At 38.4% G+C, this 16,250-nt stretch overlaps 1 protein-coding gene across 1 annotated transcript in view; it reads right to left on the bottom strand.

The window, feature by feature from the left end:
• LOC138022354 (phosphatidylinositol 3-kinase catalytic subunit type 3-like) overlaps positions 1-16,250 on the bottom strand; it is a 38,278-nt gene that overhangs the window by 1,574 nt on the left and 20,454 nt on the right. Inside the window, 14 exon segments of the mRNA XM_068869468.1 lie at positions 923-1,048; positions 7,519-7,609; positions 8,290-8,372; positions 8,568-8,653; positions 8,766-8,840; positions 9,322-9,406; positions 10,394-10,464; positions 11,015-11,084; positions 12,313-12,384; positions 13,503-13,579; positions 13,774-13,879; positions 14,104-14,220; positions 15,244-15,337; positions 15,980-16,053. Coding sequence (XP_068725569.1) covers positions 923-1,048; positions 7,519-7,609; positions 8,290-8,372; positions 8,568-8,653; positions 8,766-8,840; positions 9,322-9,406; positions 10,394-10,464; positions 11,015-11,084; positions 12,313-12,384; positions 13,503-13,579; positions 13,774-13,879; positions 14,104-14,220; positions 15,244-15,337; positions 15,980-16,053 — 1,227 coding nt within the window.

The raw sequence follows: 16,250 nt of genomic DNA, 5'->3' as shown, positions 1-16,250 counted from the left end.
ACCTTTCTTACCTTTTCCTGTACTTCTAATCACCGGAATTGATCCAAACTTTCCCCAAACTTTTTTTTTGCTTTATTCAGAAATAAATTTCGCTTTCTGGCAAAAAAACTTTTAGCTTGCCAATGCTTAGCACAATCATTAATTTTACCGTAATTATAAGGTCAAACTAAAGCCGTGTTCACACTCAACGTTGATTATGATTAACTGAAGTATACCGGTATATCAGACTATCATACTCCATTCAATTTTATTCAATTATGGTTCTGTTCACATCTGCGAAAATTCAAATACAATACGCAGGGTAACCTCGCAGTGTGAGACAAAATGGCGCCATATCGCGTGGCTGCCATGATTATCATCACTATCATGTGCTTGAGGCAAGAAGACAACCAAGAATAGCTTCCAAGAATAGAAGAAGACAAATCCAAACCTTCGCTCCAAAAAGCAATAAGAAGTTTCATCTGCTCATACCACCACATGCTCGCCATTCTGTTCAATTACGCATTGTAATTACTTCAAACAACCCCTTTAAGGTTGTTTGAAGTAATTATTAATCCAGTTATAATCAGGGACTGCAATTAGTTGATGTGAACCCATTTCATATACGGGTAATTATAATTCAATCATAATCAAGGCCTAATGTGAACACGACTTAAGGTATACGAGCTGATATTGAACCGAGATTGAGTGAACAGTATTCAGACAGTATTTAATTCTATATAAATTAATATATATCTTATATATTTTTGACAATCCAATAGAACTTCTAGTAGTCACTTTACAGTTAGCAGAGCAACTAATTCTGCGACTATTTGCAGAGTTAGGCCAGAAGGGCACACAACCGTATTCTCTGGCTCTCTTTTACCTCACTTGTAGTCAATGTTTGAGATTAGAGTTATGGCAACATACAACAATGGCTTACTTGTGCAAATTTGTGAATTTGTTCTACCACAACTGGAAACATAGCACTGACACTTTCATCAATGAGTGACTGTAAATACTGCACTGCTTCTTCATCATTTAAGTCAAGGCGGAATTTATCTTGTACCTGAAGAAAAAAAACAACAAACTATACTGCATCAGTTTATTCCAGTGGTCCAATTCTACCGTGGTCTGCAAATGTTAGAGCAACACCAAAATTTGAATGAATTTGAGCCAAGTGGCCATTAGAGTTTTTTAACTTGCTTAATAATTTATCCCTTTGACACCCAAACTGCCCTAAAACGGCCAGACTTTGTATTTTACTTCGTCTAATTCCAGACGATTTTACTCTTCAATGGGGAACCCCTAGGAGTCAATGGGTTAATCACTCACTGAAAAACTATGTCCCCACTAAAGTTTTGTCTAACTGTAACCTTCTTGCAGGCAGTAATAGGCCATTTCCGAGTTCATATCTGCCTCCTCTTCAAAGCGAGTCTAAATGCAAAGTTTTTGTGACGATAATTAGTTCTACTTTACATAAAAATGAATGAAAACTAATTTTCATAAGAAAACCTTTGCACTTAGACTCGCTTTGAAGAGGAGGCAGCCATGAACTCGGAAATGGCCAATTTGTTTTTTTGTCGCCATATTGGACGGGTGGAAGTCAGAAGATCTGGGATCACCGGCCCAGACCTATCCCATGCTCTTCCAATAATTATGGCGTCTGATACGGCAACAACGACATCTATTGCCTGCAAGCAGACTAGTCAAACTGTGACATGTATGGCTACAACTTAAAACTGTGGCATGGCTTTAGCATTTCTCAGAACGCCCCATTGAAGAACTGTGTTGTTTAGCAAGAACCTGAACATTTTTGACCATTAAATTTGTTTTGTGCTTCTCTTTCCACACTGCACCTACAGTACTGTGATGGCTGTAATTCGACAAGCCATCCATAAAATACCTGTAGACTTGTGTTTCTCTTTTGGCTTACTCTATGGAAATTTTAGCGATTCACCTGGCCGGTTGACCATGCTTTGGAATGCCCAGAGATTTGGCCAGGAGGGGTGAGTTGCACCACAATCAACTGCAGTTTCTGAACGTGGCTCATTTTAAACATTTTTAATGATCAGAATTGCTACTCTCTTACAGTGCGACACGCCTTACCATGGCCACCTAACAAAGTTTTTGCAAATTACCAATCAGAGTGTGAGAATTTGATTGACAGTCCCGCCTACTTGCAAAGTTCATAAGTTCGTAAATTTGAACACAGTTGCATAGGTTGTTGACGTATTTACATGTACCGGTACATGTAGTTGTCAAATGTGAAAGTTTGTTGGGAGGCTACAGTAAGGCGTGTTGCACTGTACGCTCGCTCTCTTTCAAATAACCTGTGATCACGCCCATTTTCAGCTTCAATCATAATTATTTTCTGGTGTCGTTGCTTGCCAACTTCACAGTGTGTACTGCGTGAAACTAAAATAGAGCCTGATTGCAGGTAACCTGTATCTCTCAAACGTCCTCTCCAGAGCTTCTGCCTGAGAGACTGGGGCAGACTTGGAAATGAAGGTCGGCCGATTTCGCTTAAAATTGGTACACAAGGTACTTATGTCGACTTATGTAATATGCCAAAGTTTCAGCTTCAACGACTTTTTTTTAGCCGAGTTCTGGATATCAGCCCCTCAGGGGTCCCCAGAGGCTGATTTTCAGTGCAATTTTGGCCACTTTTAAATCTCTCTTTTAGCAACAGGAAATTAATTTCAGGCAAAAACAAAACCATCTTTGTAAAGCCCTATCCTCAGGCTTCTATGGGTGAGAACATTAGCTCATGGAAATGTTTCGCTAGCCTGTGGCTGTTATCACAACTTGGTCATATTTGAAGCATATGGGAAGCAACCGGAAATGGCCTGTTTTTCAGACCACATATTTTCCATGCCCATGTTTTATATCTTGAGGTCTTAGTATCCCTGCCAAGTTCAGCCCTTAGTTTAGTAATATCAAGAAAAAAATACTAAGGTTGAGGCATTTTACTAAGAAAAAAACTTACGAGAAGATGGCTAACCAGGCCACTTCCGGTTAAAGTTTCAACAAAGCGTGTCTGCAAAAATCAGCCATTTAATTTCGATTATCTTTTTTCCTTCCAAGTTATGGTAAAAAGAGACTCTGAAGTTAATTGTCACCGAAAAGACTTGCCGTTAATAAGAAATTGTTATGTGATTGTTTTAGGACCGATCAGATAGTGCTCCGACAGCGGTTATAAATTTCTTGGAAGAAGTCTTGAAAATTACGGACAATAGAGCCGCTGCGAAAACTCTTTATTTACCTAACAACACATCTCTTGCCGGTAAATCACAATGAAAAATTGCATCTTTTTCGTCCAAACTGCAATGTTAAGTTTATCTCCTTTGTTCAACTCGTTCAACGTATCACGTCTGTGGCCCGTAGTAATGAAGCGCTAATTAAATCAGGATAAAAGCAAGCTTTGTAGTTCCATTCAGTAGTACTATAACCCACCTGGTTGGGCTTTAATATTTTCTGAAGAAAAAAGAACTTATCGGTCTCTTTAAGTGCAACCACAACATCTGTCGTGACACTACTTGAGAATCGTTTTGAACTTGTATGAGAACCTCAATGGCATGATTTGTTTACTGAATATTTATTCATACCCAGTGCCCCAGTGTAAATGGCTCAACACGGTCCGTTTCCGCCGCCAATCCGCTAAATTGCTAGAAGATTACTCACGGGCACTCTTTCCCTTTCTCTATCAGTATTTTCCTTTTGTTGCTTTCTCAAACAGCACAGATCCATGGTGGCATCCATACTGCATATATATCCAAAGATAGGCCAGGGGTGGAGTGGGTTATCCTTCCGGCAAAGACTACTGTTTTGGCAACTTGGGAAATAAAATATTTCAGCTTTTTTGGAGCCCTTAAGAACTTGGGGGCTTTTTATGGCACCCGTAGCTGTAGATCACATGAAAAAGTAAGTCTTTATGGAATCACACTGAATTGCTGACCCTTAACTCTAGTTTCGGTAATAAGAAGCAACCTAGGCGGTAATCGCCCTGGAGGGCCATTATGCATGCTGTAGGTGATAAGGTAAGTCGTCACAAGGCCTAGTGCCCGCTCGTACCTGCTGGAGCTTAAATTGGTTACTGCTCTTATTTCCTGGACAGGATAATAATCGCTGGTGCCCATTTATACATCTGGGTGGAGAGAGGCACTGTTAAAGAAAATTGCCTTCCCAAGACGACATGTCAACGCCCTAGTAACCAGGACGCCCGATCGAGAGTCCAGCCCGCTAACGCGCTATGCCAGTTCCTTTTTGTGTAGAATCAGAATGTAATGTGGACTTTAATCTGTCCTAAATCAACAAAATGTATGGGGGAAGAAATAAATGGCCAGCACTTTCAAAAGAATAATAGATCGCAGATAGTTTCTTTTCTCGCAAATAAACAAAGCAGCCGGCAAGGTGTCCACTTTCTTTTGAAAGTGCTGGCCATTTATTTCCTCCCCGATGCATTTTGGCAATTTTTCGATGTAACTTGAAAAGTAGATCTAACCATGCAGTTAATTTAGTTGTTATAGTGTACTATGTAGTATAATTTCCATCTGAACTGGTGGGTGGCGCACCTCATACAGTTCAATGTAACTTGTAAAGTAGTTCTAACCATGCAGTTAATTTAGTTGTTATTGGGTACTATGTAGTGAAATTTCCATCTAAACTGGCGGGTAATGCACCTCATACAGTTCGATGTAACTTGTAAAGTAGATCTAACCATGCAGTTAATTTAGTTGTTATAGTGTACCATGTAGTATAATTTCCATCTGAACTGGCGGGCTAATGCACCTCATACAGTTCGATGTAACTTGCACCTTTTATAATGTTTATAACATCTGTTCTTTTCCACTTCATTTTATATATGCAGGTTGTGCCTACTGAAAAAGAGCTACCTGGGTTGAAGCAAGATTCTCCTCCATTTATCCTCATTACGGGCGAACTCCCGAATTATGATGACATTTATATCGTTGCAAAAAGGCGAACGAATACTAAACGTTTCGGGAGGCCACCTCGTTGCTCTTAAATGTTTAGTTTGTTTTTATTATTCTCAATTCTGCACAAATACATACATTTTCTTGCCGAAGCACGCTCTCCAAATCTTCAGTTCATACAAAATTCCTGTCAATGCGACAGAACTTGGTTCTACCTTCTGCGATCGTGTGCAATCACGATCGCAGACGATCGAAGAGCTTTCTGCGATCCGTGTCGTCTGTGATCATATGGAAACCAACCTTAATGGCCCTACGCTAAGTTAGAGAAATGTGAATCTAGAGTTGTGCATTTTTTACTTAAGTAAGCGATTGTAATTTGACGCTTGAGTTTGTTACCCATCGATGTAGCGTCATGTGTAATGTTACTTATAAATTGATGATAAATAAACATAATTACACTTCATTTTATGGTTGAATTATACGTCTTTTGGTGGTAATTTCAAGTTTTTTAGATGGGGTAAAATTACACCTTCCAAAAAGGGTAGCGGGGCTGGCAAGATCACTACACCGTAATTCGGGGTAATTTTACGCATCCTTTCTGATATTATTACCCTTGCTAGATGTGTAACTTTACAAGTGCAAAGTTGTATAATACCCATTTTACACTATTTTGCGTGTAAATTTACCATCCTTTTGAGAGTTAAACTACACTTTAGAAGTTGGTGTAATAATACACAAAAAAAAAGGCTTGCGGGGGTGGCAACAATTTTCCACCATTTTTAAGTGTAGTCTTACACTTTAATTTTTAGTGTGTTCTGGATCGGGCGGTCCTGGTTACTAGGGCGTTGACATGTCGTCTTGGGAAGGCAATTTTCTTTAACAGTGCCTCTCTCCACCCAGATGTATAAATGGGCACCAGTGATTATTATCCTGTCCAGGAAAGAAGAGCAGTAACCAATTTAAGCTCCAGCAGGTACGAGCGGGCACTAGGCCTTGTGACGACTTACCTTATCACCTACAGCATGCATAATGGCCCTCCAGGGCGATTACCGCCTAGGTTGCTTCTTATTACCGAAACTAGAGTTAAGGGTCAGCAATTCAGTGTGATTCCATAAAGACTTACTTTTTCATGTGATCTACAGCTACGGGTGCCATAAAAAACCCCCAAGTTCTTAAGGGCTCCAAAAAAGCTGAAATATTTTATTTCCCAAGTTGCCAAAACAGTAGTCTTTGCCGGAAGGATAACCCACTCCACCCCTGGCCTATCTTTGGATATATATGCAGTATGGATGCCACCATGGATCTGTGCTGTTTGAGAAAGCAACAAAAGGAAAATACTGATAGAGAAAGGGAAAGAGTGCCCGTGAGTAATCTTCTAGCAATTTAGCGGATTGGCGGCGGAAACGGACCGTGTTGAGCCATTTACACTGGGGCACTGGGTATGAATAAATATTCAGTAAACAAATCATGCCATTGAGGTTCTCATACAAGTTCAAAACGATTCTCAAGTAGTGTCACCACAGATGTTTTGGTTGCACTTAAAGAGACCGATAAGTTCTTTTTTCTTCAGAAAATATTAAAGTCCAAACAGGTGGGTTATAGTACTACTGAATGGAACTACAAAGCTTGCTTTTATCCTGATTTAATTAGCGCTTCATTACTACGGGCCACAGACGTGATACGTTGAACGAGTTGAACAAAGGAGATAAACTTAACATTGCAGTTTGGACGAAAAAGATGCAATTTTTGCATTGTGATTTACCGGCAAGAGATGTGTTGTTAGGTAAATAAAGAGTTTTCGCAGCGGCTCTATTGTCCGTAATTTTCAAGACTTCTTCCAAGAAATTTATAACCGCTGTCGGACCACTATCTGATCGGTCCTAAAACAATCACATAACAATTTCTTATTAACGGCAAGTCTTTTCGGTGACAATTAACTTCAGAGTCTCTTTTTACCATAACTTGGAAGGAAAAAAGATAGTCGAAATTAAATGGCTGATTTTTGCAGACACGCTTTGTTGAAACTTTAACTGGAAGTGGCCTGGTTAGCCATCTTCTCGTAAGTTTTTTTCTTAGTAAAATGCCTCAACCTTAGTATTTTTTTCTTGATATTACTAAACTAAGGGCTGAACTTGGCAGGGATACTAAGACCTCAAGATATAAAACATGGGCATGGAAAATATGTGGTCCGAAAAACAGGCCATTTCCGGTTGCTTCCCATATGCTTCAAATATGACCAAGTTGTGATAACAGCCACAGGCTAGCGAAACATTTCCATGAGCTAATGTTCTCACCCATAGAAGCCTGAGGATAGGGCTTTACAAAGATGGTTTTGTTTTTGCCTGAAATTAATTTCCTGTTGCTAAAAGAGAGATTTAAAAGTGGCCAAAATTGCACTGAAAATCAGCCTCTGGGGACCCCTGAGGGGCTGATATCCAGAACTCGGCTAAAAAAAAGTCGTTGAAGCTGAAACTTTGGCATATTACATAAGTCGACATAAGTACCTTGTGTACCAATTTTAAGCGAAATCGGCCGACCTTCATTTCCAAGTCTGCCCCGGTCTCTCAGGCAGAAGCTCTCCAGTGGTTTGGTCACCTCAGCTCACCTTCTTAACAGTTTTGTCAGGCTCTAGTGCGATGTCCGGTACATTTGCATCCACCATCAAAGCAAAAAGGTTCAAAAAGAGATTGACATGCCTGAAATCCATATTATTAATTGAATTATCGCATTAATTTTGTCAACTGCAAATTGTTACTATCATTTTCCAGCTGCAATAATATTGTTGTGGCAGGTTTCAAATTAAAATCATGGATTAGTAACAAAATTTAATGATTTTGGAATAAATTTAATACTCTAATATTATGAACACTGTACAGAATATACAAAGACAATTAAATTGCTATATTTTATGATTACAAACATTTACCGGTACCTATTGGTATTTATTTTTCTGGGTAGTGTTTGTGTGCTTTTCATCTTAACTAGTACCTAGTATAGAACTATTAATAGTTAAGTTCACACAAGTCATAAAAGTCATGTACAGCTGTATTTGTATGTTCAGTCTAAAGCTACAGAGGGTGCTCAAAGTATTACTGTACGTAAGTACCTGTGTGCTTTCAAAATGAACTCCCTCAAGTGAAATGATTGACTGGCGTCATGAATAAAATCAAAGTGGGTGCAGATACTTTCTTCATGATAAATACATAACTATAATGCATAAACCAAAAAAAAAAAAAAACACCACACAAACAACAAGTTTGTCAAGTCAGGGCAACATAACTTTATTACACATTTAACAGTATGTTACACAAAACTGGTAAGCAAACAGAAAACCTTTTAATTATTATTGCTGTACAGTGCCTTGATGATATCTCACCTTCTTAAGTGAAGGAAAGCAGTGAAACACTGTTTCCTAAATGCTTGGTAAAGTTCACTTGAAGCTCCTCCCATTCCTTCCACCTTAAGTAAAGCAATGAATACCATAGTTTCAATAATACTGATTATTTTTTTATGGTCATTACAGGTAATATACCTAACCAATAATTATTTTGGACTAGACTGCCTCTGAGGCATGATTGCTTCAATATGTAATGGATGAACTGGAAACTAATTTTTGCATTTTATGACTCCAGAAATACATATACTATTATTTACCATTTCTTTGCTAAGTTTCATTGGTGGTGGTAATGGTTTAGGATCTCTTCCAAGGATGTACCCAAAGTCAATGTGAAACAAGTTTCCTAATGAAAATAATAAAATACATTATAAAGACAAATTTAGCTTCAACAATTATTGTATACATGTAGCACAGGAACCAGCTTCCATCAAAATTAACATCATGGCTTTCCTTACCCGATTTTGTAAGCAGTAAATTGTCCAGATGTCTATCTCCTACACTAAGGATGTACGTAATCACACAATAGCCAGCTGGGGAGAAAAAAGCTATCCATTACAATCAACCAGCACTACCATATCTTTAACAGTAACTGCAATTATTGTAACTTCTTCCAGTTATTACACTCTTCAGTGACCTAATTTTAAAGAATTAGAATTTTATGCATCTAAAACAACCATTTTAATTCAGGTCATTCTCTAAAATTAACACTGGAAATTCTCAAGATTGTGTGGACTCCACTCAAGGTAACAAGTTTGAGTTCCCGAAAACAGTTGAATGTCAATAAACTATTAATTTTGGTCTCTTTGCTATAGGCTAAAAATATTCTCTCTTAGAAAATCCTATTGATTCATTTGGGTCCTGCTGGTTGCTTTATGATACAAGCTTAATACACTCAATGAGCAAGTTTTTTTGGTGTCCCCCATTAAATATAATTATAATTTCTAATGTTCAGACTCTCCATCATCTTTTTGTATACCCCAGGCCAAGCACATAATTATTTGATGGCAATACCACAGCTCTTGACATACGTATCCATGACTTCTGGGCTGATTCCGTATGGTGCACTTTCACAGGGTGCATGTCTGCGAAAGTAATTCTGAGTGGGAAAAAAAAAAAGAACTTAACTCATTAACTCCTGGGAGATTACTCTGTCTAACGCCAGACAATTTTACTCGTCAACTGGGTGGGGGCACACTAGAGGACCGGGGGGCCAAAAATATTACAGCCACATAGCAATTAAATATAACAAGTGAAATTAAAGCTTTGATGGTGGACACAACACTTTGAGGAATCTAGGAAACAGAAATTGCAGTTTAGGTTGGAGGATCTCCTTTGCACACTCTCAAGTGAGACAAGACAGCATTTAGTAGGATCATTAGTAACTCACAAATGGTTGTATCATCTTGATACAACATTCTCCTGATTTACACTCAGGTAAATAATTAACTCTTCATTCAATTTTCTAACAATACTGTTTGAATATGAACACTGAATCTGTGGGCCAAAGTTGAATCACATCTGTAAACTCTCGCCTTCGTACCCAGTTTGTAAAATTAATGTGATACAAGGCTGCCACTCAGTTCTAAGACAAGTTTAAATTCACAAAAATTTGTATAGTGAATAAAGGGACCTTTGGTTTTATCGTTTGTGTAAACTTCTTATACATGTGAAGCATGGAAACTCACAGCTGCTGAGGAGAAGAAGCTGGATGGATTTAAATTCTCATGCCTGAGACAGATTCTAAGAATTCAGTGGCCGCAACATATCCAAAACGACACAATTTCCCAAGTAACAGACGTAAAGAAGATCAACGATGAAATCCAAAGGAGGAGATAGAATTGGATTGGCCACATGCTCTGAAAGGGGAGGAATGATGGCTGCATGGTGGCGATGGAGTGGCAGCCTGAAGGGAAGAGAAGATTGGGACGACCTAAAACCACATGGAGAAGAACGGTGGACCAGCTGGGCGGAAGTCACGGGCGCAGCGCAAGACAGGGCTAGTTGGCGAGAGAAAGTTACAGCCTTACATGCCTCATAGCGTGGAGAGAACTAACTAACTAAACTTCTTATACATGTACAGTACCTGGATGCTTCCATCTACATCTTTGTCAAGTACTTCAGCTACAGGAGTGGATTCTACGAACTGTACAAAACCTGTGTATTCAAGGATAACATGGTCATCATCATCATAGTCATCATTATTATTAATGATAATATTAAATGTTTCATAAGATAAACCACTTTTAATATCTGAGTGCACACAACAATCATTCACTATTCAATTGGTACAAATGCATTCAACTCATTAGCCTCTTGTTCAGAGGGATTATTAAATTTGAATGCGCACTGTATCATAATTATTACTTTGAATACTGCATACAGTCATTATGGTATCCATAATTTTACAAGTATGACAAGATGTACTAAATCCTTGTGCCTGGCTGAATGACACACACATGGTACAAAATTACACAACCTTCAGCAAGCTACAGAAGGAGATTTTCCTCACAAAAATAATGAATTCATTTGGACAACCCCTATCCACACAATTTTCACGAAACAGTCATGAAGTTAAGGAATACTGGTTATGTTAAAACAAAATAATGACTTCCAACTTTAGATGGTTATTTGCTTAATAATATTATTATTATGCACATCTTCTTTCACACAACTTGAGCCGTGAACTGAGCACTGAGTACAATACCATGAGTTCCACTCGTAGCCAGGACTTTGTATGGAGTCAACTTTAGATCCAGATTCTCTTTCATCAAGAGCTGAAAGAAAAAATCAAAGTTTAGCAGAGAACAAAAAAGAGATTCAGTCGGTTGCAAGTGCCGGTCAGTTACAATATTGTAAGCTAGGAAGCAATTAAGGTGGCAGAAATCAAACAGACAAACGAGAAACACAGACTAAGAAGAAAATCCAACAGCTGGACCACATTACAATCTGCACAGACCAACTAGGGTAGATCAAGAGAGTGCCATAAAGAAATGGTGGCCATTTCCTAAAATGAACCTTAGGGGATAGAACTACTAACAGTATGTGTATATTCTTAAATGTTATAATTTCTCTTTTGCTACACGGACGGATGGTAGAAACACCAGACAAACGGGTTGGTTGCATACTTTAGTGAGAAAGTAAATTATCATCAAAAATGGATAATTTATCACAATTGCAAGTACATGTATTTCACCGGTATATTATACATTCAAGTCCATTTTCTGCCCTGGCTGCGCACACTGGATCCACAAGAAGTGCAGCGGTATCCGTGGCAGGTTAACCCCAGATCCTTCTTTTATGTGTAACCGGTGTCTGGCATAGCCCGTCCTATCGATGGAAGGCCATTTGACTCAGTCACTGTTAATGAGCAACATCTCGATGTTGTGGACTGTTTTTGTTATCTTGGTGACACCATTGCTGCAAGTGGTGGCTGTGAAGCTACCACTGTAACGAGAGTCAGAGCCGCTTGGGGGAAGTTCAGAGAGCTTCTTCCTATACTCTGTTCAAAGAGTTTATCCTTACACACGCGGGGTAAAGTGTATAACACCTGTGTCAGGGGCGCCTTGCTATATGCATCTGAGTACTGGCCTCTGAGGCAAAACGATCTGGCACGGCTACTTGAAAGAGCTATGCTCCGCTGGATATGTGCCATAAAACCTACTAATAACATCAGTACACAGGACCTCCACCTGAGGTTGAACATAGAAGACCTTGGTGCTGTCCTCAGGCGGAAGCATCTCAGATGGTTTGGCCATGTCCAGCAGAGTGAAGAATGGATTGGGAGAATAGGTGGCATGAGGGTAGACGGTCGTAGGCCCCGTGGACGGCCACGGAAGACATGGTGGGAAGTCTTATGAGGACCTTAGGGAGTCCCGACTGATGCCGGAGGATGCGACAGACAGGAAGCCATGGAAGCAAATGACCATGCGCTGTCAGGCCCGCAATGCAGTGGATAACTGACGTAAAAAGGATAGTGAGTGTGAGTGAGATTACTGGTATTACCTTATCCATAAGTCGAATAATCTGCAGGATCAACTGATCTTGCCTCAAGTCATCACCATTCTTAAATATTGTCTGTCAAGAAAAAAACATGTACCTCAGATAACAAAATGCAAATTTCGTAATAGACACCAAGTTGACCACTGATGTTTCTAATAAACCTGAAATATTTAGGTCCATTAATTTGTTCTGACTCTTTATTAAACAAGTTAGAATTTTAATTGCTTTCCCAACCAACAATACTATTCTCTGCTAGCAGAGATCTCTTTTCTTTTTGCGTTTGCTGGGCTGACGAGTACAGGAAGAAGAGACCTCTGCCATGGAAACTTAATGAGTTGAACATGTGCATACTTTTAGCAACTAAATCCTCACATAATACTTCATGTTATGACTGTAAAGGAATGCATGGGAAACAGCCAGCTCAAGTCGCAGTCAGCAAACATAATTTATCATGAGACATGCAGTTTGAAGAGTCCCCTCCAAGGTTGTGGAAGGTGGTTGGATCAAAGCGAGGTCCCTTTTCCCATATTCATCAGCCCAGCGAACGCAAAAAGAAATGAGACCTGCTCTAGCAGGGAAAACCAGCAAACTTTATACAACTGAATGAAGTGAATGTCAATTTGAAGTGCAGTTTAGCGACAAATGAGAGAAGTGATCCTTGCACTTAGCTGGACAATTTAGGCAATAATTTATTACAACTGTCTCTTATAGACACGTGAAAAATTCAGCTTGTGCCAACAGGATTCAAACCCATGAGCTCACTTCTATCATTCGTCTACAACCCGTGCTTCAAAATTTAAATCATTTCATTCATTGAGACCTTCAAGGAAACAAATGAGACAAACAAATTGTGGGTTTGAATCCCATTGGGGCCACCTGAATTTTTCTTGTGTGTCTAAAGTAAATAATTATTAAGGAGACAATTGCTTACATTGTCAAGTTATTAAGTGCAAGGATCACTTCTCTCATTCGTTGAAACTTGCAACTGTTTGCACTATTGGTCCAGGATTACAATACAGTTGAATGATATTATACTGTAAAATTGAATTTACAGGTCACTTACCTCCACAATACAATTTGCGTATAAAATGAACACAATTCCAAAACTTCAAGAATGTTTAGTTTCCTTTTAATTAAATTACAGAACACTAAAGAAAGTCAGATACTTAAAAGCCAATAAAATAATCTTCTACCACATATTCTTGATCATCCTGAGTCAAAAAAGTGAGTTTAGCAGGCATCAGGTGGCTTTTAAAAAGCCCAGCTTTTTCTAAAAAGTGAACAAGCAATAAGCAGGATGAGGAAGAGTCTAACAATAAAATGATTTCTGCAAGTGTTTAATTAAAAATTGTACACCTGTTTTTGAAACTGACAATAAAAAAAATTCACTCAAGGACTTTCAAGCACAAATTTCAGGTTAAAACTGAAAGAATCCAGATACATGTAATCAATTTATAGCAAAACTTGCCAGCAACTATTCCTTTGATTTTGGTTCAGGGTCAAGGAGTAGAGGAATTGGTCCAAATGATGTTAGTTCAGCGACATCAAGCAACTCTCTTAACCTTTGAATCTTAGGGGGAAAATAAAAGGACAAAGTATATTATAACAGCTGAAAAGGACACTTGGTCTGGTTAATTAATATCACATGAATTCAAATTATCAATTAATCTGTTGTTAATTATTTACATGTAGTACATGTAATAGAGAATTCCAGAAATCTTTCAGATCTCCAGATATTCAACACAATAATTATTACTGTGCACAATGAAAGATTTCCAATTCAATTGAACTAACCTTCTTATTGCGACTTCCACCAAATTGGGAAACTTCTTTCATAAGTCTTACAATGCTGTTGACAAACTCCTGTTGTCTACCCAACATTTTCCTCCTCACTGCACACTCCCATCCTCCCTGAAACAAGTGAAGTACAATGTAACCAAATTAAAGCTAATTTTTTGGTACACTTTGGGCACCTTGAAATCTGAAATACCTACATGTACATGCAACTTAATCAGTTAAGGAAAATGTTGTTGCCACAAAAATAATCATAAATCCTGACGAGTCAGGACCATACTGTTACTAAAAAATTCTTTTGTTAAGTCTTTTGTCCTTTATTGTTAAAATATATTTTTTTGCGTAAAATTTTATCAGTCAATCCAGCTCATTATAATTACATGTACTCTGCAATCTCTGCTTCAGTAATTTGTGTAGTTATAACTAGTTCATTTCATACACACGATCGTAATATTATAAACTAAAAGCCAGGTTTCAACATGCTAACTCTTTCCATCTAAAAGCATATTATACATTAACATGTATGACTGTCACGGGTAGTTTCACTTTCTGTTCCCTTGTAGCTTTCTTGCTGATTCCTGTTCACTTTGTTCCTTGTTGTCATAAGTATACTTACTGTTTAGCAACCATTACGCTTAAATACTGTGCATTGTGAACTGCTAATAATGTACAGTTTCTGTTACAGTAACATCTTGGAATTATTATGCATTTTTGGCCCTAATAATAATTTATCACCATTTCATCTAAGCAGCATTCTTTGGAATATTAATTACGCAATTTAAGTACAGGTACATCCAGAAATATTCTCACTCACTGTTTTATACATGTAGTTATTGTACTAATTATTATTATTTGGTTTTGTTTCAAGGAAATTGTCCAACCAGTTTGCAGTCTAGAATTAAGTTCGGTACACCCTGTACTGTACATGTGTGTTGTCTTTATGTTTGAAAAAACTAAAAATAATATGAAAAAAAAAATAATAGTCTTGTGTCAATAACAGACAGGCTGTGCTCATTGGCTTTGGCATTGTTTCTCCCAATATCTGGCAGGTGGATAACCTTACTGTCAGTGACTTAAAAATAATTGCCCAAAATTAAGAGTGAACGAAAAAAAGTTGAATTAAATTCATCTTTGACAAACCTTCATGAGCGCATGACTGAACCTTCTCATGACATTTAAGTACATGACTCCTTCCTTTGTCTGTTTGCCTTCCTGACATTCTACCACTAAATACCTATACGTACAAAAGGTAAAGGTAGAGTCTGCTACGAGCCTAGAAGCCCCATGAGGCCAGTTTTATCTCCGGTTACTGTAGCATGAAGCGACTAGGAGTATTTCTACTCCCCCCGGTACCCATTTATACAACTGGGTGGAGAGAGGCCCAGTGAGAGTTAAGTGCCTTGCCCAAGAACACAACACAATATTGTCCCAGGCCACGACCCGAACCCGGACTACTCGATCCAGAGTCGAGCACACTAACAATGAGGCCACCACGCCTCCCCCTGTGTGTACGTACACTATACATGATCATTACTAAAAGCACAAACACCAACTGAAGGCAGTAGCCATTACAACCAGCCAAGAGCTTGCCTCAGTAATAACATCATTTATTTTTTACTGCTTTCCTGTCTCTATTTTCTGAATATTATAAAAAGTGAAATCAGAGCTGCCCCTGATGTTAAAGCAAGAAAATTTTGAAGGTCAGTCCTTCCAGCACTCTGCTTGAAACAGATACATTGCACACACCTCATACAATCAAAAAACACACCTCATACAATCATGCCACTGTTAATTTTACATCCAGTAAAAGTTACTGTTCCAAACACTAAGTCCTAGCTAAGAGTATACATGAACATGTAGATTGCAAACAACTTACCAGTAAAAGTAATTGGCTAAGCAATCACTTTTACAAGCCCTTGAAATAAGGAATGATGCCAAATCATCTGAGCCCTGAATAAAATATACATTTAACGTCAATTACTTGAGAGTAAAATGTATGGTTTATATTGCATACTTCTTGCTATGCCTGTTCAAGGACTCTTAGACTATAGCACATACAAAATGGCCAGTGTTTTTTCCACCTAAATTAATATATTAGTACTTGCAAGGCAATATTTTATCATTCAAAACTACAAAAAGGAAGTGCA

The sequence above is a fragment of the Montipora capricornis genome, chromosome 2 (assembly GCF_036669925.1).
Source record: "Montipora capricornis isolate CH-2021 chromosome 2, ASM3666992v2, whole genome shotgun sequence".
Taxonomy (NCBI): domain Eukaryota; kingdom Metazoa; phylum Cnidaria; class Anthozoa; order Scleractinia; family Acroporidae; genus Montipora; species Montipora capricornis.
Note: the sequence above shows the minus strand (reverse complement) of the source record. Positions and strands in the feature narration are given on the sequence as shown.